The sequence below is a fragment of the Diaporthe batatas genome, assembly GCF_019321695.1.
Source record: "Diaporthe batatas strain CRI 302-4 chromosome Unknown Contig00025, whole genome shotgun sequence".
Classification (NCBI taxonomy): domain Eukaryota; kingdom Fungi; phylum Ascomycota; class Sordariomycetes; order Diaporthales; family Diaporthaceae; genus Diaporthe; species Diaporthe batatas.
The window spans coordinates 201,300-222,407 of NW_025408572.1; the positions used below are offsets into that span (position 1 = coordinate 201,300).

General features: G+C 52.9%; 8 protein-coding genes across 8 annotated transcripts; 3 read left to right on the forward strand and 5 right to left on the reverse strand.

The window, feature by feature from the left end:
- Positions 1 to 461: 461 nt before the first annotated feature.
- Positions 462 to 2,729, reverse strand: KVR01_013304 (uncharacterized protein; the record flags this gene model as incomplete). The annotated part of the gene is made up of 2 exons (XM_044785196.1): positions 462 to 1,863; positions 2,161 to 2,729. 2 exons carry the CDS (start codon positions 2,727 to 2,729, stop codon positions 462 to 464), a joined length of 1,971 nt encoding a protein of 656 aa, XP_044637758.1.
- A 2,080-nt stretch (positions 2,730 to 4,809) lies between these two features.
- KVR01_013261 (uncharacterized protein) lies at positions 4,810 to 5,977 on the reverse strand (the record flags this gene model as incomplete). The annotated part of the gene is made up of 2 exons (XM_044789247.1): positions 4,810 to 4,918; positions 5,112 to 5,977. The coding sequence occupies 2 exons, from the start codon at positions 5,975 to 5,977 to the stop codon at positions 4,810 to 4,812; spliced, it is 975 nt and encodes a 324-aa protein (XP_044637715.1).
- A 1,860-nt stretch (positions 5,978 to 7,837) lies between these two features.
- Positions 7,838 to 10,106, forward strand: KVR01_013322 (uncharacterized protein; the record flags this gene model as incomplete). Its single annotated transcript, XM_044785599.1, has 5 exons — positions 7,838 to 8,117; positions 8,199 to 8,500; positions 8,559 to 8,682; positions 8,759 to 9,987; positions 10,056 to 10,106. The coding sequence occupies exons 1-5, from the start codon at positions 7,925 to 7,927 to the stop codon at positions 10,104 to 10,106; spliced, it is 1,899 nt and encodes a 632-aa protein (XP_044637776.1). The 5' UTR covers positions 7,838 to 7,924.
- Positions 10,107 to 10,369: 263 nt separating this feature from the next.
- On the reverse strand, positions 10,370 to 12,499 carry KVR01_013285 (uncharacterized protein; the record flags this gene model as incomplete). Its single annotated transcript, XM_044785324.1, has 6 exons — positions 10,370 to 11,003; positions 11,150 to 11,382; positions 11,495 to 11,684; positions 11,778 to 11,857; positions 12,012 to 12,185; positions 12,335 to 12,499. 6 exons carry the CDS (start codon positions 12,497 to 12,499, stop codon positions 10,370 to 10,372), a joined length of 1,476 nt encoding a protein of 491 aa, XP_044637739.1.
- Positions 12,500 to 13,454: 955 nt separating this feature from the next.
- Positions 13,455 to 15,492, reverse strand: KVR01_013307 (uncharacterized protein; the record flags this gene model as incomplete). The annotated part of the gene is made up of 5 exons (XM_044784135.1): positions 13,455 to 13,924; positions 14,004 to 14,621; positions 14,683 to 14,840; positions 14,892 to 15,146; positions 15,200 to 15,492. The coding sequence occupies 5 exons, from the start codon at positions 15,490 to 15,492 to the stop codon at positions 13,455 to 13,457; spliced, it is 1,794 nt and encodes a 597-aa protein (XP_044637761.1).
- Positions 15,493 to 16,014: 522 nt separating this feature from the next.
- Positions 16,015 to 16,656, forward strand: KVR01_013241 (uncharacterized protein; the record flags this gene model as incomplete). The annotated part of the gene is made up of 1 exon (XM_044786292.1): positions 16,015 to 16,656. The coding sequence occupies one exon, from the start codon at positions 16,015 to 16,017 to the stop codon at positions 16,654 to 16,656; it is 642 nt and encodes a 213-aa protein (XP_044637695.1).
- A 39-nt stretch (positions 16,657 to 16,695) lies between these two features.
- KVR01_013300 (uncharacterized protein) lies at positions 16,696 to 19,203 on the reverse strand (the record flags this gene model as incomplete). Its single annotated transcript, XM_044791839.1, has 2 exons — positions 16,696 to 17,326; positions 17,381 to 19,203. The coding sequence occupies 2 exons, from the start codon at positions 19,201 to 19,203 to the stop codon at positions 16,696 to 16,698; spliced, it is 2,454 nt and encodes an 817-aa protein (XP_044637754.1).
- A 506-nt stretch (positions 19,204 to 19,709) lies between these two features.
- Positions 19,710 to 21,019, forward strand: KVR01_013287 (uncharacterized protein; the record flags this gene model as incomplete). The annotated part of the gene is made up of 6 exons (XM_044787673.1): positions 19,710 to 19,894; positions 19,962 to 20,058; positions 20,133 to 20,215; positions 20,282 to 20,337; positions 20,410 to 20,754; positions 20,823 to 21,019. 6 exons carry the CDS (start codon positions 19,710 to 19,712, stop codon positions 21,017 to 21,019), a joined length of 963 nt encoding a protein of 320 aa, XP_044637741.1.
- Between the last annotated feature and the right edge of the window lie 89 nt (positions 21,020 to 21,108).

The following is a 21,108-nucleotide window of genomic DNA, read 5'->3' on the forward strand; positions in this document are numbered from 1 at the left end:
TACTTCCGAGAATAAACAATTAAGACCTTAAAGATTGCTGGAAATTCTCTGACGGAAAGACAAAGATTGGGCTTGTGGCATTGATGTCGTCGCCGTGGTCTGATATGTGTCCGGGCACTATAGCCCCAACCGTCAGCACTACGTTGCCCTAGAGCTGCGACTGTTGGACATCAGTGGAGACATCCGATTCAACACCAACAATCACCTTTGGACCCAGCCCCAAGAGGACTCGGATTGGAGCGCGTGGTGTGAATTTCATGTTGGTCAAGACAGGATCATCCTCAAATAGGAGCTAATAACGCAGGCCGGCGGCACAGCACGAAGCAGCGGACCCAAGAAAGCACAAGAGAAGCGGTTCAAATGCATCGTTACCAAAATCAGGAATGTCTCATTCCTCGCCAGAAAATGCATTTTGTCCCCCTGCTCTCAGGCGACCCATTTTTAGACATAATTCCCACTGCTCAACCTTCAAGTCGAGCCGATCGCGCACTCCCCGAACCAGACGCCGCCGCAATTAGCCCTTGCTCCTGTTCAAGTCGAACTTCCAGCGCATATTGAATCGCAAGAGCCAGTTCCCTCTCAAGTCTCTGGGTACTAGGCACCACGCCCGCCCTACCGATCCCCGCCATGGACAAGACCACGTCACCTGGGAAGAAATCCCGGACATATGAGGTGGGCGTCGGGCTCGTGATAAGCAGCTTGAGGGGGGTATGCGTTGCTCGTGTCTGTCCCGACAGCTGCAGAAGCGGCCTCAATGCCCGAACGAACCCGTCCCAAAACTCATCGCGCTCATAGTAGAGCGCACCATCCACCAGGCAACAGACCGTGGTCTGAGGGGGTGTAAGGGACACCAGATGTGAGAACAGCCCGGTGAGGGCCTCAATGTCGCCGTTTCGGACGCGGTCTAGCGTCTGAGGGCTCAGGGCGACACCCGGGCTACCACGGAAGCACGCGTGCCCCAAGAGCTGGTAGATGAAGCTCCTGATCAGCGCGCGGCCCCCGGTGCGGACACCACCGTCGTCGTCCTTGTTCATGCCGCAGAAGAACATCAGCGGGATGAAATGGTTGCCGTATTCCGAGAGCTTGTTGGCGAGGGACAGGCAGACGAAGGATAGCCCCGACGCGGAGCCCCCTGGCCTGTAGTTGCCGTGGACAACGAGCTGGGATGATGTCGGGCTTTCGAGCCACTGCCGGAATTGGTATTTTCTCACCAGCTGTTCGGCATGTGCCCGCTCAGGGCCCGTCATGGCAGTCTCGCGGCTCTCTGTGAGACGTTGCACGTCGGGGAGGATGTCGGGCCCGCCGATGCAGCTGGCGATGTGTGGGATGGAGTAAATTACGGGGCCATCTTGGCCCCGGGGCCCCTGTGGAGGTCGCATTTTGGGCGCGACGACACGACCTCGAAGGCGTAGGTAAGTGCGATCCTGAGGCTGTGGCGACAGGATGTAAACTAACGATGGGACGCTCGATTTCTTCGTAGGAAACTTGGGCCAAAGAAAAGGTTGGCCGCAGTTTGAGGAATGACAAGAATGCTGGCTGGTCCTGGGCAAGACGGTTGATGGGTCTTGGTCGTCGATGGCTACGATTCCTGTACTGTGACCGTAAGTAAGGTGATGCAAGGAGATAACAAGAGATTTGCAGACAGTTTTTTTTGTCTTTGTAAAACTCGCTTTCACGAACGTAATACCTAACAGATGCTGGGTTTTATAGTAGCTACGTCGAGGTTGAATCAGTAACAGTGGTGTTGGAGCATCCACTGAGAGTATGAATAATAAGTGACAAGTGGCTGCGAGTGAAACAGTCCACCTTGCAACTTGCCCGAGGGACCGAGGCAGCATGGCATGAGCCAAATTGTATTTGGATCTACCAGAGCAACTGACTAGAATTCAATGCCCAGCAAACAATACCCAGTATGTCTTCAATTGGTCTGGATCCTGGTCTCTTGTTGCCAGGGAAGGACCTGACACGTAGATATCAGACTTCTCAAATACCAAAAATCATATTGGTATCATTTTTCATTACGAAAACGCCTTCTTGCCAAAAAGTTCCTCCGTTCACCATCTGCCCCAACCACAGGTTCCAGCCTGTCACCCACTTAAGTCCAACTAACGCCGTCCAGCCCCACTACGACGGTCCTCGGGCCCTGATGTTGTAATATACCCATGCGCCTGATTAATTTGGTTTGCTAGACCGCGGCCAAGTGATATCATATCGGCTTCCCTGTGCTCCCAACCCGTCTCCTCCAGCCAAACCATCTCCTGTCGCTGAAGCCATGTCGATGTGTATGACGTGAGCGTCGAAGTCGTAAGTAGCAAACGGACAGAGGCTCCCGGCCGGGGGCTGTGGTTGAAAGGGCCCGAAAGCCGCGCAAGCCGCTCCAAGACCTGACCCGCGCCGTTCCAAAGTCCGGCTTGCTCATAGTTATCAACGCCATCCACCAAGCACCAGACGATAGCGTTATCAGGAAGAAGCTGCAAGAGACGGGAGAACAGGTTGCATAAGACATGAATGCTGCCTGAGCGGATGTCCTCGAGTGTCAGACTTGTCATGGGTATGCTTCCATCAGGAACTCTACTGAGAAGCTGGGATATGAGGCTGCGGATCATGGTGACGCCGGCAGACCACTGCGGCTGCCGCGGCTGCATGTTGCTGTACGGTGGCGGTGCATCTTCCTCGTAATAGCCCGGCGCCTGCTGCTGTGGTACATTGTAGTCGCGAGACGGCCCCATGGCGCTGTGCGCAGTCACCATCTGGGAAGCATTGTAGGTGGGCGGACGGCCGGACGGGTCCGTGGTGTGCAGTCCGCAGAAGAAGACCAGCGGGATGCAGCGCGGGTGGTCTTGTGGGAGCGCGCGCCGGAGTGAGGCGCAGAAGATTGACAGCCCGGAGATTCGAGACGCCTGGCTGTAGGCCCCGTGAACAAGCATACGCCGCGAATCCCGGCTTGTTGCCCACTGAAGGAAGCCGGGGTCGTCGGCGAGATGCTGGGCGCGCGCCAGGTCACGCTCGGAGACTACCTCCTGGGGCAGGTTTTCGACTTGATTTAAATCTTCGTTGATCGTACAGTACCCTATGTCCTCAAAAAGAGATTCGGTGGAATAACCGAAAAGTCGTTGTCGCGGTGGGCGTTGAACATGACGAAAAGGGATGTTTGGCCCATGAGACATGTTGAGTACTCTATCACCACCTGGGCTTGCACTTACTCGGCGACTATGTTCTCCGCTTCAGGCAGAACTGCTGGGATTTCAGTTTTACGTTGATTCTCGTAACTGATGGAGGTCCCAAGATGAGCAAGTTTGGTGTCTTCAACAGGTTCGAACTCTGTAAGCCGGGAAGTGTTCAGAGGTGTCGGCTTTTATACCACAAGGATTTTCGGGACCAGATGAAGAACGGTAGTTGCTGGGCACTCAATGTGGCTGTGAGCATTGAATGACATGCACTCGTTGCTGAGTCGGCAGGCCAGTTCCCAGGTGGGTTTGCAAAGAAAATCATTGCAGCCTTGATGTGAAGCCAGTGTCAGTACCGGATCGAAATGCATAGGGTCTCAAGCAACTCACGAGTTGACTTTCTCACATAGACCTTGATCACCACTTTCCCCGTGTTCATTTTATTCTCGTCAGTCCCCATGCTTTGCTTTTCTACCTACGAGAGGAAATACAATGAAATGTAATGGACGTGGAACTGGAGACGGCCCTAGAATGGATATTTGGACGCCTACATCAATGGGTATTTTTATGTGGAAAGCAGCTCAACGGCACTTGACTAACAGCTGTTCTTTCCGAAGTCGCATTTTGTTACGAGCAATTATGATATCCAAACATCTAAGCATTATCTACCGTTACTACTGATTGGTATACTCTGGTCAAATCGCGGGTCACAAACTGTAAGACTGAGGCTCGTCATCGTCCGAGATTAATATTGGTGCTCTCCCCAGAGGTGCTTAGCAGCCTATGCCTTAGCATTATTGAAGCATTGCTTTCCTGCTAATGATAGAAAAATCCAAACCATGATGGCTCGGAATGCATACTGTCTAGACCCTTATTGTTTTACTAAGCAAAAGGGATCGACCCAGATCCAAATTCCGGCTCAAAGACAGTACCAATTAAACAGGGACTTAAGAGAAGGAGTCCATGTAGTATTGAGTATCGGTCAGCTCAAAATTTGGAAGCTGATTGGCAGGACTCTTGTCTCAGCCAATTTTTTAAATGCCGCGCTCTACAAGCATGGTACTGGCAGTTTGGGTAGTAGCTGAGCGCTGAACTCCCCAGGTGGGCGGAAGGGGGAAGCAGGCGGCCCGCGTCCGACGGGATGCGAGGGATACAAACATAAACCCTAGTCAATCTAATTGCTATGAGTATCGAGGAGATGTCGACCGAGTAAGGGATTTTGACAAGTAGCTCTCAGGCTCCAGCCAGGCACTCCTCTCGGCTTGGCACTAGGCAAGTTGCCAGCTTCATTATGAAGTGGGCCTCTCCAATCCAAGGACATGTCAATTGGTGTTGCAAGGGATTGAGGTTAGCATGAGCAGCGTAGCCCGAGAAGGTCGTAAAAAAAGACAAGTTATTTTATTATTTCACTCGCTATGTTAAGCCTCATACCTAGATAGTAGGACTTTCGTAGGCACTTGGCATTGCTAGGCTTTCACTTACATGATTTGTGGTTGTAGTTGGCTTCAAATTCACCCGCATGACCCAAGGCGCTCAATACCCAGCTTTGGGCTAATGAATAGTGTTTCGTTGACCGGATCAGGTCCCAAGAACAAGTCCCAAGGCAGTATGTCGTGCACGCCGCCTCCTCGTAGCCACATCCTCAGATATTCCAACTTGAGCTCACCAAGTCCATATAATATCTGAAGTCTCCTCCATAGAGCTTGTACCGGGTACCATCCCTCATCCACCCGAAAGCCTCCATATCCATACTAAGCAATCAAACTAGAAGTTTAATTTATTTGCCGACGGCCATGATAATCTGTTCCGCCTGCCACTGCCACGGTGGAACGAGATAGTAGATCAACCCATGCGCTACGCATGCAGTAAAAGGTGCAACCCTACCACTAATAGTTAGTAATTCCATCCATGGGCTACTCGGGGCGGGGCTAGATATTTACTGACCAATGAATCCAGTGCCAACTCGGGAATTGACTGCCAACAAAGACGCCAAAGCAGCGTGCCGGGTTCATACTGGCCCCACCGTATCCGAACCTCGTGAAACCGGTGCCGAAGCTGAGCATCCCCAGCCCGAGTCCCACGAGGAACGGGGACAGCGCAGGGCCGACAGTCTCGCGTTGCCGCGGGTCAATGCCCGTGCCGAAGGCAATGAACAGCAGCACAGACGTGGCCATGAACTCCACAACAAAGGTCTCGGCGGGCGGCACGAGCTCGGGAAACAGCCAGCAGCCCCCGACCTTGAAGTCCGAGGTGCCGAAGCTCGCGCGCGCGAGGAGACCGGCCAGTGCACCACCGGCAGTCTGTGCAGCGACGTACAGCACGGCGCGAGGCAGGGAGCAGAGGCGCGCGAGGAAGGTAGCCATGGTGATGGTCGGGTTGAAATGGGCGCCCGTGACCGCGCCGAAGGAGAAGATGAACAGGGTCACGAGGGCGAAGTTGATGAACCCGCCGACGGCGGGGCCTATGAAGGCGGCGTTGTTGAAGTTTCCCAGCCGGGCATCTGGTGGTTGAGGCTGGACGTTGGGCGACATGCTTGCCCAGATCGTGATGTAGACAAGCATCAGCGTCCCCCAGCCCTCCACCAGGGCTGCTTTCCACAGGCCTGGCGTGGCAAATGGTCGCAAATCAAACTGCTGAGATAGAGGTATCCATGGCAAAGCGTCCGGGATGAGTCTGTCTGACTCGGGCTCGATCGCATCATGGCCATCGAGGTATGCTGTTTGATTTCCACCAAGTCGACCGGCGAACGGTGCAATATTGGGGTACGCGCGAATCGTATTGCGCCGTTGTTGGCCCGTGGTAGCTTCCATGATGGTTGATTGAGGACTCCTTAAGGGGGGGTGTGATATCAGGATACTGAGCAGAATGTGAAGCGATCGGAGATGTCAAGTTGTAAAACGGTCTGATTAGTCGCACCCTTAGCCCCACCAATTTGGAATCAACCTGTACCAATCTAGAATGAACCACTAAAAGTTCTTCCTAAGAGCCGGACTGTGCAACCGGATCCCTGTCCCGAGGGTCAAGACAGCGTGGTCGCTAGGCTTTAAGAAATGCAACGCCCAAAGCCTGCAGGTATGGCGAGCTAGAAGAAAGTGTTAGGTTGCCCGTGTGCTGCTTGGGGAGGAGCCGTTAACCCTCCTCGAGGCATAGCTTAACGGGACTTAGCTTGGTTTTAGGCAGATACTAGTATAAACTGTGTTCAAGGACGAAGATTGCAAGTGCCTCGTTTTGTGCATATAAAAGCTTAGATGGGAGTTTATCATAGCCTACATACGAATTTGGGTAATCCAGTGGCTAAGGATGGACGGTTCTATACATGTCCAATCTCGACCTCAACCTAGGGCGGTTCTATCCCGTACGTAATGAGGCCTAGCAGTGGGCATGGCTTGTGTTCCAAAGTTGTTGAACGCAATGGACTCTTGTCATCCGATGACAATTATGGTTCAACCTCCAGAAACTCACGATCGGGTGACTGCCTCTCGGTATCATGAGGGAGACCCGCGGATATCCCGGAATAGGCCGAACAGAGGGTTATCCGCCTCTGCCATCGTTTGACAGAGTTCAGCTCTGGATACTTTCCTTCTTCCCTTCGGATTTCACTTTCCTTGCCGATTGGTGCCTCATGTATATTTGCTAAGTGCAGCCTGACTGCCCATTCAGTCGCGAAATGCTCAGCCGAGCAGAAATATTGCGAGGCTATCCTGTCTTATATGTTAAGCCAACAATGTCTAGCAATCTAGAAGAACGGTGTCGACTGCATTACGGTCTGCACCTGTAAGAACGGCAGGCAAATGACGGTCTTGATCAACTAGGGCTTTTTTTATCATTCTCCCGTCCCTAAAGACCGACAAATTCCAGACATTGAAAGACGTCACCGTGATCAAGTACAAAGAGGCTGGAAGTCAATTACCGTATAAGGTCCTCTAGCCAAACGATCACGTCCTAGGCCCAAGTGATTTGAACGGGGGTTGTCACTCCGAAAGGCTAATACAGGGGTCTCTGTAAGAGGGATAATGATTAGCTCTCGTCGAGCGGCACATAAACATTGAAACTTTGCAACATGTTCCAAGGTCAATGTACGCTCAACGACTGAGGAATGATCTGATAATCGAGAGAAACCTTTCAGAGGCCAAGTTTGAGGACTAGCATGCATCGTAGGCATTGTGGCTTTCGCGACATTTTTACAAGTGGCAAGTACTCTTGCTATGCTTGTGATACAGCGTCGGCCTCAACTCTAGAGGTCATGTCTTCCAGGTTAGAGCTCTTAGAACTCCCCGCAGACCCAATTTGCTGGGATTACAGATATTACGTGCCCATGTTCAAATGATGTCTACTCTCGGGTGATGTAGCTAATCAGAGTACGTTACTTCTCAATCCCCACTAACGATTATGTGATGTTATGGAGCTCCAAGACTTGGTACAACCCTTAGGCTCATTTGTAAGGCCAGTCCTGCATGGATTGTACGACATAGGATCATCAGATGTACGCCAAGAGTAAGACCTAATGCAGTGGAAATATCCGGAAACATCCAGACGTTCAGTTATAATAAAAGTATGTACAGGGTACGCTGCGATCCAAAACAAATAAATCGTCGCTCTCAGTACCTGCATTGACCATAATTACTATACGATCAGGGGGCGAGCAGCTCCAGAACACATCCGAGGCTTCAATGACATCCTCTTTGCAAGAGTAAACGCGATTCTAAAGTCATCTATCTCTTTTCTTCGTCACCAATCTCCCACAATCATTCGAGAATATGTGCCTTGTGAGGGCACTCGCAACTGGGGCGTCCGTCATCTTCAGCCTGGTGGATGCTCTTCCCAGTCGCGCCCATTCATTCGCAAGGAGACAGATATCCGACCTTCGAGATGAATATGATTTCGTCATTATCGGCGGCGGAACTGCCGGTTTGACTGTTGCCCATCGAGTTTCAGCTGCTTTGCCTGGGAGTGAGTGTGAACCAGTTCATTATCTTGGCTTCATCTCGAAACTTCTCGGATCAGAGGCCTTTACTAAAACAGGTCAAACAGAGACTGTCCTAGTCATTGAGTACGGCAAGATTGAAGGCACTGTTGGTCACTTCGACCCGCCAGAGGATGGCCGCGGTGCCAGCCGACTCGTCATTAACTCACCTCCTGTCGCCAGCGTCAACAACCGTGCTGCCACCGTCATACTGGGGTTGACTGTCGGAGGAGGATCGGCCATCAACGGCCAGGTCCTGGATCGTGGATCAAAGTACGACTATGACGAGTGGGCCAGGCTCGGGAGCCCCCAGTTTGACGATGCTGCTGACAGCTGGGACTGGGAGCATTTTGGCCCCAGTTTCGAGAAGGTGAGTCTGCCAGATGAAGCCGTGACAGTTCCCACGATACTTGGTGACAAAATATCAGTCTCTCTTCCTCACCGAGCCAAGCGATGATCTTGTCGACGAGTACGGATACACCTGGGATTCTTCCTTTTACAAGGGCGACTCGATCGAGGCCTCATTCCCACCATTTCAATGGCCCGTGCAGCGTGAGTGAAGTCCACCCAAGACACATATCCACATACATATCGTCCGCACTGCAAACGACGCTGAGACGTTGCTCAGACATCGGCCGAGATGCGTACGAAGAGATTGGCGTTCCCCAACCCAAGACATGTGACGGCGGTGACAAGCACGGCCTCTGCTGGGTTCCCACAGCCCAAAACTCGCAGACCGTCCAACGCTCCCATGCCGGTGATGGGCACTACGCGCGCGTCGCCCACTCCCTGCCCAACCTCGACCTCCTTGTTAAGCACAAGGTAACTCGTCTAGTCACTGACAAGGCAGAAACAGTCCCCGGCGTTGAGGTCCGCGCTTTGTCCGGCGGTGATGTGAAGACCATCCGCCCGAGGCGGGAGGTCATCCTCTCAGCTGGCGCGATTCACACTCCACAGATCCTCCAGCGAAGTGGCATTGCTTCTGCCAAGTACCTCCAATCTGAGGGAATCAAAGTTGTCGAGGATCTTCCTGGTGTAGGCCAGAACTTTCAGGATCACTGTGGCGTGCCAATTGTTTTCAATTACGATTCTCCGTCACCCATGGAGTCTGACATGACCACAAACGAGACCTTCGCTGCTGAGGCCGTCGCCCAGTTTCGTGAGCGTCCCGCGCGTGGTCCATACACCCTTGGGATGGCCAACAGTATTGCCTACCAGCCGCTCCGAGATGTGACTCCTAAATGGGAGAATATCGTCGCCGACATTCGAGCGCAGATCGAAGATCGCTCTGCTCTGCAGTATTTACCATCGACCGCCGCAGACACCGTGCAGAACGGCTACCTCGCCCAGCTCGAGATCCTTGCTCAAGCTCTAGAGCACCCTGAGCACCCGATACTGGAGATGCCATTCGCCACTGGTCCTGAGACCGCCTTCCTCCTGAAGCCTCTCAGCCGCGGTTCAGTCGTCCTGAATACTTCCGACCACGATGCTACACCGATCGTCAACTACGCCACAGGGGCCAACCCCATCGACCTCGACATTATGGCTACCTACGTTGACTATTTCCGTCGGCTCTACTCCACAAGCACTTGGCAGGAACGAAATGCCGTTGAGGTGGCTCCAGGTGCTAATGTCACAGAGCACGATGCTCTGGTTGAATTTGTCAGGGACACTGTCATTCAGTCCTTAATGCATCCTTGTTGCACAGCGGCTATGCTCCCGCGAGAGAAGGGCGGTGTTGTTGACTCCAGTCTGTCGGTGTATGGTATCTCTGGTCTTCGTGTCGCTGATTGCTCTATCATTCCAACGTTGCCAGCTGCTCACACAACGACGCCGGCATATGCAATCGGTGAGAAGGTGAATCTTGACCCTCAAACCTTTTACTTATCTTCTAAGGAAAGGATTGCTGCTAATAGACTGTGCAGGCTGCTGAGATTATCATCAAAAAGTGGGAGTCCGCTACGGAAAAGGCTTGATGCGTAGCATAGCAATACCTACATAACATTGGACTGTAGCTCAATTACCGTGAACACCTTCTTCAGACCCAGATTAAGTGGCCTCAACCACATTAAAGAGCCTTCTGACGCGGAGAAGTTCAACCGGCGCTGCTAGAATGACCACATGCATGTCCTTCTTGTGCATTTAGAATATATATTCTCACAGCAAAATATCTACTGCCAATTCAGTCACAGCACGCATTGAGAGATGAACAGAAATATGATATCCTAATTCTATGCTATCACAGGCTGTACCTAAACAAGGGGCTATTGTTACCCATCTTTTCTAGCTTCTCGTCGGTATATTCGGCCCGGACTTCATCCTCGGATTTGCGGGCGCGGCGCTTGTTGATGGTCAAGTAACACAGCTCCAGCAGCGAGGCGGAAACCACGCCAGCCGCCACGAAACCCAGACACGCGCCCCAGCCCGTCGGGTACCGGGGCTTCTCATCATCGCGGAAGATGAAGCTTCCCACTATACCACCCAGGTTTCCCAAGGTGATCATAAAAGCGATACCCATGGCACGCTTCTCCTGGCCAGCGAGGTTGTTCAGGGTCCACGTGTTGCCGCCTGGGACGATGGGATAGCTGGCGATGGTCGAGATGTTGACAAATGTGTAGCAGAGCGCCACGTTGTTCCGAATGTCAGCGGCGTAGACGAAAAGTACAGCGTAGGATATACACAGCAACATCTGAGGCCCGCAGATGAACGGGTAGCGCCAGCGGAGCTTATCGGCGAGCATAGACGAGAACACGGCCGAGAAGCCTCCTAGGAAGTATGGCGGCACCGTGAGGAGTTGTGCCTGGTTGTTGGTGAAGCCCATGTTGCGGATGATCTGAGGCAAGGTGAACTTGAGGGCGTAGGTCGGTACGGAGCTCGACATGAATATCAACGCTTGGGGATAGAGTTGCCACTCCTTGACGACGCTTAGGAAAGTCCTATTGTGATCACACCGAGTCGTTAGCCTGTAAGTTCTCTAGGGAGGATCGTGTACCAGCCCAGATGGCTGGACTAGGAAGACCAGTATGAAGCCCAATGAAGCTGTCGCCACACATACCCCCAATGGCCCTTGGGCTTTTTCTCAGGCACTGCCACTTGGGCACTTGACTCCTTGCTCTTTTTGCTCCCACGATACCTCGCATGTGTCAAGTTCAAGAATCGTCGCTCGCGATCTGTAAGCCAGCCGGAGAGGTCGGGGGAGTCGGGGAGGACGAAGTAGCAAATCAGACCTCCGAGGACGGTCATGACTCCTTCCTACAAAGATGAGAACAAAATGTTAGCAACTTGGGCTGAGATCTTGAAGTTCTCCTGCGGCACGCGAAGACAACTGTTGGGATGGGTTTCAGGGGAGGACGCGTCCACGAACAAGTATGAAAATCCACTGCCATCCTAACAGGCCGCCCAAGCCTCGCATCTGTGCAATGCCAGCCGCGAGTAGCCCTGAGAATGCACCGGACATAGCAGCCGCACCGTACATCAGGGCGACTCTGAACTGTGTTCGATGTGGAGGGTACCACTGGCTGAGGATGTACATTGCACCTGGAAAGAAACCTGCTCTGGAAGATGTCGAGGCATGATTAGCTAGAGCTTCAACTTTGGATGAAAATCACGGAAAAAGAACGCGTGGAAAGGCAATTGGCTGAACTCACTCGGGAATTCCCAACAGGAACCTTGCAGCCACAAAGCCGCCGAAGGATTGCGCGAACCCGGAGAACGTCATGATGAGCCCCTGGCACACCAGCCCCATTAGACAATGTGCAGAGAGTATTCATTTGGGGCAACAAGAAGCGTGTGTCTATCCATACCCATGCAGTCACGATGATGGCCAGCCACATGGATGGTCTGGTATTGAAGTATTTCACCAGAACCAGGTTGCTGGGCACCTCGCAGATGATGTACGAGATGAAGAAAACCATAGAGGCAACATTGTAGTCGCTCCCAGACATGTCAAGACTAGTCTCGAGACCTTCGATCTTGGCGTTGCCGATATTTGCCCTGTGTGTTTTCCGACACCAGTCAGTCTCACGAAGTGTCAAGAGACAGTGTTTGAGTTGGGGCTCGAATTGTTGAGATTCTGTCTCCGTTGCATTGATTTCTATGGAGGAGGAGCAGTCCTCATGTGTGACGGGACAGAGTGTGTTACGAACCTGTCAAGATTGGCGAAGAGATACAGAAGCATCAGCATGGGAACGATGTGGAAATCGACCTTGCGGAAGATTCGATTCTGCTCCTTGGCCGAAAACCCGTCCAGAAAAATTTCATCTTCGCTGGCGGTGCCGTCGATAAACGTTGACTCGAGTTGACGCACTGAGGGCGTGCCCTCCTTCAGAGAGGACACGTCCTCAAGCTCCACCTTGCCGTCCCGCGACATGATCGCTAACAGTGTCGATGGCGAATGCAACGACTCCGATGGGCAGGGCAAAGTAGAACAAGGTAATATCAGAATGAAACAAAAACAGATCAGAGGGCTGTGTAATGGCTCCTAATGAAACACCAAGTCAGAGAAAGAATATCTCACAGGAGGCTTCACGCATATATAAGCCTCGGACAGCAGGTCGAGCCCGCACTCAAACCTTGTTCAGCCGTAGAAGCACTTTTCCGCCAGGACCATCGGAGTTCAATGTCCTCAGACGCTGTCCACGTAGCCTCGACGGCAGGAGGTAGCATCATTGATGGATCAGGGTAGGGGGTACCCATGTCCCGGGCAGCGCGGGGTTGATCCTGGCATCCCCAGGTTTCCCCAGACCGCCGGCAAGACAGGATGCTGATCGGATATGGAAGTCCGTTTGGGGTAATGGCTGACTAGATCGCATAATCGTGGTCATTTGACGCGCAAACTGCTTTGATGGTTCGGAGAACCTGACAGTGAAAATAAAATTGCCTCAAGGTGCAGCCGCTGAGCCGAGCTAGGACAAGGACCTGGGGATGAGGTGAACCACATAGGTACGTAAGTGGTTACGACGACAGCATCATGCTACTTCGTGACAGCTGGGTACGACACGACGTTGCGGTTGATGGAGCAGAGATGTGCACATGTAGGAATGGGGAGTGGTGTCGTTGCAGTATCTAGGTAGCGTGGAACGATCTATATACGACCTCAGGATGTAACTTGACGATATTGTTGGGTTTTAATTTCAGTGTGGTGATGCAAATCAACGACACACAAATCTTCGAATACACCTATACATAGAACACTGCCGTCCAAAGGTCCAAAAAGTCTCTACCGGTAATATAAATATCCCCTATCGTGTCTCATGCCACATTGAAAGCTGCCATGCAGCTGAAAGAAAGAGTAACCAGACGCGCCGAGTCCCAACCTAACTAAGCTAATTATGTATCTCAGGGAGATTGAACAGATTCCAGTACTCGTCAAAGTCCAGCGTCTGCGTTGCTCCCACCGACTTATTCTTGGTCTCTGCGAGGCTGAACCCGTTGCCCAGGTAGGCAAAGCGGTTCTGTGATGGCGCGCCGGGGAGCCTCTTCAGGGTGAAGTCCTCCCATCTTGGGTTCTTGATGGCCTCCATGAAGTGGAAGCTGGTCCCACCGTAGATGGCGACGACCGGCCCGTCAACAGTGCCCCGCTTGTACCAGCTGCGGCAGCCACGCGTCCATACTGTTCGTTCCAGGTACTGCTGCATGTGCTGGTTGTACTCCTCGTTGACGTCCGACCCGACCTCGAATGAGTGGTAGCCCTCCGTCTGCAGCTTGTTGAGCCACTTGTAGACATACATGCCAACAGCCTGGATGCCAAGGACTAAGGATCCATTGGAGATGGGCGAGTTCGGGCCGATGAAAGCTGCCGGGAATGTCAGTTGTATTCAGAGACAGAGAATGAGTATTTGACTGAGGAACTCCCGGTCGGGTCTTCGACTTACTGAAGTAGTTCGGCATGTCAGGAACGCAAATTCCAAAGTAAGCCTTGGGGCGATCCAACGTCCACTTTTCGCGGAGGTCGACTCCATTCCTGCCGATAATCGGGAACGCAGGCTTGAACGTCGTATCGAATCCCGTTGCACAGACAATGACATCGTACTCGGCCTCCTCGCCGGTCTTGAACTTGATGCCCTTCGGCGTCACGGTCTGGATGCTGTCCCAGACCATCTCAACATTGTCCTGCAGGAGGGACTCGAGGAAACCGGGACCCGGCGTCTGGCGGCGACAGCCGACAGGGAACGTGGGGAGCAGCATCTCCGCAGCCCGCTTGCCCTTGGCGCTGTTGCCCAGTCGCTCCGTCATCGACTTCCGGAACACCTCCTGTGCCTTGAGCTGGGTGTCCGAGTCGGCCATGGCTCGCTGGAAGTTCTGTATCCGACGGTCCATGATAGCAATGCGGTATTGGCGCAGGGTTTCCGGGTCCTGGAATTCTTTCATCGTCTTCTCGGTGAAGTTGTAGTCGTCGTCCATCTCCGGGTCATTGTCAGTCGGCTCGTTGATACCGGGAGCGGGGCTGATCCATGTCTGTGTACGGACGTGGACATCCATACTCTTGCAGACTATCTCGCCTCTTTAGTGACTTCTAAACTATATATAGCTCATGATCAGGGGCAGTCTTACCCTTTGAGAGTTGAGGCACAATCTGGATGCCAGAGGAGCCGATGCCGATGACAGCGACGCGCTTGTCTGTGAAGTCGTATGTGTCATCCCACTTCGCCGAGTGGCACAATTTTCCCTCAAAGCTGTGCAGGCCCTCGATTGATGGCCACTTCCAGTTGCTATAGACAGGTCAGATCCCGCGCATTTGCTTTTGACGCATTTGAACTTACTTCAAGACGCCACCAGCGTTGATGAACACATCGGCCTCGTCTGAGAACTCTACTCCATCACTGCCCTTCACCTTGAGCTGCCACTTCCCTTTGGCCTCATCCCAAATGGCGGATGTTATGGAATGCTTCAGTTTGATGAACTTTTCACACTCATACTTCTTCTCGACGTCTTTCATGTAGGCGAAGATCTGGCGAGACGTGGCATAGTAGCCCGGCCATTCCGGGTTAGGGCAAAAGCTGTAGGCGTAGTTGTGCCTGTGGTTGCTTGTGAGTGGCATTCATATGCCTAGATGAGGGGAATCACTTACGCGGGAATATCACATCGACACCCGGGGTACCTGTTCTCGAGCCATGTTCCTCCGATATCCTCGTTCCTCTCGTAGATCTGAAGGGTGGCATTTGAGTCTCGCATGCGCTCGTTGAAGATTATGGCCATCATCAAGCCGCTGTAGCCGGCCCCCATGCACACGACCCTGAGGGGCCGGCGCGTGCCGATAGGCTCTTCAACGATTTTGTAATCTGGGTTGACTGTGGGTATTGTCTGATGACCTCCCTTCACCTTCACCTTGGTTGGCTCGAAGGCCTCAACCACAGGCTCCATGGGTATCGCAGACGGTGCCATTGTGAAGTCTCAAGAGACAGTTGTGTTATAGGATGGCGTAACGTTATCGAGGAAATGAAGGTTTGATGTGTAAAGGGGTATCAAGCTGTTAGAGTTTGGAGTTTGGCAGGTCGGTACGAAGTTGTTGAAGGCTTCCCATAGCTGGTTATTAAACACCCTTGGTCTTCTCGATAGTCAGCTTCTCCAACATCATGCCCCTGCATCCAGGCCGTGGTGAGCGATGTAGTGCGGACATCAATGTCCGAACGCTACGCCACACCCCTGTCCAGAATCATGCTCCCGGATCTGTCTCCGGAACTGTATGGGACCGCAAAATGGGCTTCTCTCCAATCAGTCATTGGCACGGACATTGCATTATTGAGCACATGTCAAGAGTTGTCGTGTCGGTGGATATATCTTGATGCGCCGTATCTCTCGGCGGTAAAACACTACACGTGCCCCGACTACACACCGCTGCACTCACTGAACCGTGGCCAAGTCTCTCCCTGCACACCAATAACAATGCCGACACCGGGGCTCCTGATGCGTCTGGTTCAGCCGCTGCAAGGCCAGACACCAAGCAATGAAGCATTGTCACCATCCAACGTCAGCCCGAATATTGATGCCATTTATCGTCTGACACGAACCGATGATAAATCGCCAGAGTACAACACTACTTATTTCCTGAACGACATCACGCCATTAGTCGAAGATGAATCCTTCTACAAGAAAGACCAGGACAAATTCAAGACGAGCCTTGAATCTATAACCTGGGTGCTCGTCTCATACATAAATGGACACCCATTCACGCATTCCAGCGTGCCCCCAAGCCCTCCCCCACTGGGAACAGAGATAGTGATGAACGGTTCCTCCCCGAAGCCTGAGTACGAAGCAGACTACCACAACTGGTACGACCAGGAGCATGTCGGGAAGCTGGGAGCCGTACCCGGGTGGCAGCTGATGCGCCGCTACAAATTTGAGAAGGTTTATGGGGAGGTCGAGACGGCGAGCTTCTATGGAGTCAACTTCTATGACGAGAAGAACGGCCTGGGAGGGCCGGAGTGGAAGGCCAGTGCCACCGATTGGACTTTGAGGATCCGGCAGCAGGCCGCGAAGCCAAACGTCAGGCGCACCTGGAAGTTAGTGGGAATTGATGACGTTTGAGCGTTCGTGAATTCGGGTCGTGCTGCAATCGATGGATGTTCACCCTCCCGTGAATTCTGCGAGTGGCTGTGAAAATAGTCCATAGAGCATATCATTCGTGATTGTCTGTTCCTGGTCGTCGAGTAAATCAAGAAATCCTTGTGGTGAAGGCTCAAACACTGTAAACGGGTAGCCAACACCACAAGGCGTTTGGCCACCCAGAGGTTCTTGTGCAGCAGAAGGGTCAGATGCAAACATCTGCATCATCGACGCCAGTGCACGTTCATTTTCGGGAAGCTGCTGCGAATGAGCGAGGTCTACCTCCCCGAGCTCGTTGAGCATATCTCGGATGATGGAGACAGGCTTTCTCAAGCCAAAGTTGCAGCCACGTTGTAGTTCAGAGAGTGCGGTGAGGAAGAAGGCGATGGGACCCTTGAATCTCTCGGGCTCGGCTTTGCTACGACGGAGCATTACCACGACCGCTGAATACACGGCGTATGAGAGGAGAAAAGGAGCCCGCCGCAATGTGAACGTGTCTCGGTAGGCGCCGACGAGTCTCCAGATGGCGAGAGCACTGTCGGCACAACTCTCTTCGTTACGCTTTTTGTTGGATTCGCTGATGCCCTCTTGAAGGTAGCCACCGTCTAGGAAAGGGCGCTGCAGCAGGATATTGAGTACATGATAAGTGGTACTAGAGAACAACTTAGCCGATCTGGCCCACATTGAAGACGGCTCATCTACTTACTGTGGCGTGATTTGATGTGGTGGTGGGACATCGTCCCCCTTCGTCGGGTCAAATCTCAAGTGAGATGGCAGATTAGCTTGCCACGTTTTCAAGTCATCCTCGACTTCACTCTTGATGGCCCACAGGTTCCCGTGGCCCTGTCTCACACAGTCGATGCTGTAAAAGGTCTGGGTGATCCGTGATGCAATAAGCGCAAGCTTGACGAGAGCAGTGAAAGATGACAGGGCGTAGGCTGGATGCGTTCTGTAACCCAAGAGAAGCATATTCGCCTCGGACGATTGAGACCGGTCGATAAGTGGCGTCCACTCTTCCAACTCCTCGTACTTGTCCAGGAAGACCAGGGGTACTCTGCCCTCGTTTGGACGCATTGTCATCTGGCGACCAAGATAAAGGCACTGCGTTGCATCGGTGATCAGTGCTCCCCAGTAGATACGCCTCCGCCATTCACGTTCGATGTCGACCTCGAGGTCGTGGCCACGGTGCTGCACCTGAGTGTCCATGGTAAGGTGGCATCCCAGGTCGATGATCATCCTATATGCAGTGCCACAGAGGGTCCAGCCCGCGGATTGGCGGCCCTGAGATACCAACGCGGCGCCGACCAGGAGCAGCGCAGCCGCTGAAGGGATGCTTGGGTTTACGATCTCGTCCACCAACAACGTCCGAAACCTATGGTAGAACCTGTCGCCAGCGCTCTGGGTATCCGTCGGGGTTGTCCTCAGGCACTCTCTGTCGCTATATAAACAGCTGGTATAGTACATGGCATTCAGAAGCAGCTTGTTGCACCATCTCCCGCCACTCGCCAGGGAATCCATGATAGCAGGGCGATATGTCAGGAGATATGCGTAGTGCTGGCGATTCCAATGCAGGTCGAGCAGATGTCTAGCAAGCTCGACATCAACACCGTCCAGATCCATCGTGGCTGGGGGATGGCGATAGTGCAGCCCCTCTCGCTGCCGTTGAATGGCGGCGTAGCTCATGAGACGGGCCTTGGACTCTGCATTCCGAAGTTGTTGATCTGGCTTTGGGGCAGCTGGTGATTTCTCAGCCACCTTGTTGCCGTGATGAAGAAGGCTGCTCGCTCCGTGAACAGAGACACCGCCATCCTGTGCTACGGCAAGTCCCGCAATCCTTGCCTCCCAGGGAGAAAGGGCTGAGCGCACTGGTGTTGCCGGGCCCTCTTCGAGATCGTTATTTGGCTCGTTATTCGGTGGTCCTGCTGGTGCATTCGGCTGGGCATCACCCATATTGCTAGCCCCTTCCCCGGCCGACGCCCTTTGACCAAGGTCAGTGATTCCCCCAATGGCATCGCTGGTTTGGTCGTATGTGCCCGACTGAAGCGGAAATCGAGAGTGACGGACGGATGAGGCATCGACAGATTGTGGTGAAAGGGGCTGGGCATTGTCCACACCAAGACAAGGGTCGACTGGGGCCTCAGGCAAGGTGACACTGGCAGCGTGTGGCGTTCTTTGAGGAGCCACAGAAGCATAATGAGTAGTGGTGGCTTGTATGTGCTGCCAGATACCGTCGATGCGCTGCTCGAGCTCGGCAAGTCGGTCGTGAGATGGCCGGGTCAAGCGGCGCGTATCCTGAGGGTAGACACACTCGATACCACTTGACAGGCATGATGAGCAGGTTTGTCCACCGGTACATTTCGTTTTCTTGATGCGACAGTGGGTGCAGGTCTTGCACGTTGGCTCGCTGGTCTGCGAAGAATCATCTCTGGGGCGCTTGTTCCCTGGCCGGGCCCTGCCAGTGCTCGTAGCTGGCTGCCGTGTCCGTTTCAAAGGGTTTGAAGATGCAGATGGCGCCGTAGCTTCTTCCATTATCGCGCCTCTATCATGATGACCTTACGATGATCGTATGTTTCGAGATCACCGGCAGCTCATGTCGCCTACGGCTGACAGCTACTGGACTTGGCATCCCCCCTTCTCCACGATGCCTTCCCCAGACCCCATCCGAGGCTGCCCCGGGTTGTCCCCGCATTCCTGGAAATGCATTCTTCCACTCCACCAGGACATCACCCGGACATTGGTGTCCGGTACTTTTTGGCCCCACTCAACCCCGCGGACGGTGCCAATGATTACCCTAGGCTGAGACACGGACATTTGTTGCGGCTGGGATTATTATCACCGAGGGAGCAATGCGGCTATCGGCTAAAAGACTGTGAAAGGACCGGTGAAGAGAAAGTGTAATCGCATGTGCATGAAGTACTGACTCAAACACCCAGAATTCCTGCAGGCAGGCTCCGCAAAGATTATAACACGACTTATTCGTTCAGATAGGGACTCTGTTCTCCTACGCAGACTCGCACGACACATAGTTTCTAGTCATGCTAGCACGAAAGTCCCTTCCAAAGCTCAGCGAGCTCCCCCTTGACCCAAACCACCCGCCGAATTCAGCATGGGGCCTCTGGGGCAAGGGGGACAAGTTGGGGTCCTTGAACTATCTCACCGACGAGGCAGTCCTCAATGCTGTGAAGACAGAGGTCAAGAACGGACAGAGGGTTGGGCTCGAGTAAGTTCAGCCGAAGGAAAATTATTCCAACAAGTGCGTGAAATTGATCATGGCTGGTTTTCTACAGCCTACCACTGGACTTCTTCAACCCTCCCCTGTTAGGTAGGGTTGGTCTTTCTCAAAATGTAATAAGAAAAGACCCAATGGTCGTGAACGACGATGTGGTAAGTTTGGACTGGATTTACCTCTTCTGAACTTGAGAAGATAGACGAGATCAATCACTCACAGCCCTGCTCAGATTACGTTCAACACACAGTGCAGTTCCCAATGGGACAGCACACGGCACTTCGCGTATCAGAAGGAAAAGAAATTCTATAATGGGTGAGCAGCGGGCTTCAAATCGATACCTAGGCAGCGGGCTTGAAAAAGATATTAATCAAGGCACAGTATCACACAGGATGAAATTCACGAACATGTTTCAACGGACCAAAACAGCCTTCAACGTGAGCATTGGCCCATTCCTTGTGAAGTTTGGATTGTTTTATTGCACCATTGTGCTAATAATTGTTCTATAGCCTGGACTGCAAGAGGTGTCGCTGGACGTGGCGTCTTGATCGACTATGCATCATGGGCCAAAGAGAAAAATATCTCATACGAGAAATTTGCGAAGTGCGGTATATCCTTGGAAGACGTCAAGGCTATCGCTCAGGCGCAGAAACTAGAGTTCCAAAAAGGCGACGTCCTGTTTCTCAGAACAGGGTACGTGGAGGCGTACAGGGGCCTGAGTCCAGACAGGAGAAAGGAGGTCGCGGCGCTGAAGGAGTGGATCGGTCTAGCCCAGGGTCGCGAGACAACCGAGTGGCTGTGGGACCACCAGTTCGCCGCGGTGGCCTCTGACTCACCTGGATTCGAATGTCGACGTAAGTTCTCATGTCTGCCCGACTCTTCGATTCATTCAAGCTGATTATGGTCTTCGAACACGACATAGCTCCCGTTGATCCTGCGTGGCACTTACACCCGATTCTGCTGGCCGGTTGGGGGACGCCAATAGGGGAGCTTTTCGATTTAGATACGTTGGCTGAGCTTTGTGCCCAGCGCCAGAGCTGGTCCTTCTTTTTCACCAGCGCTCCTTTGAACTATACTGGCGCTGTAGCGTCACCGCCCAATGCGATTGCGATCTTATAGTTTAGCGAAGGATTTTTCACGCATCTGAGTGTGGCGCCCGGGGATCTATGATGATCCTACGTCCCAAGATGCTGGACGACGAATCAAAT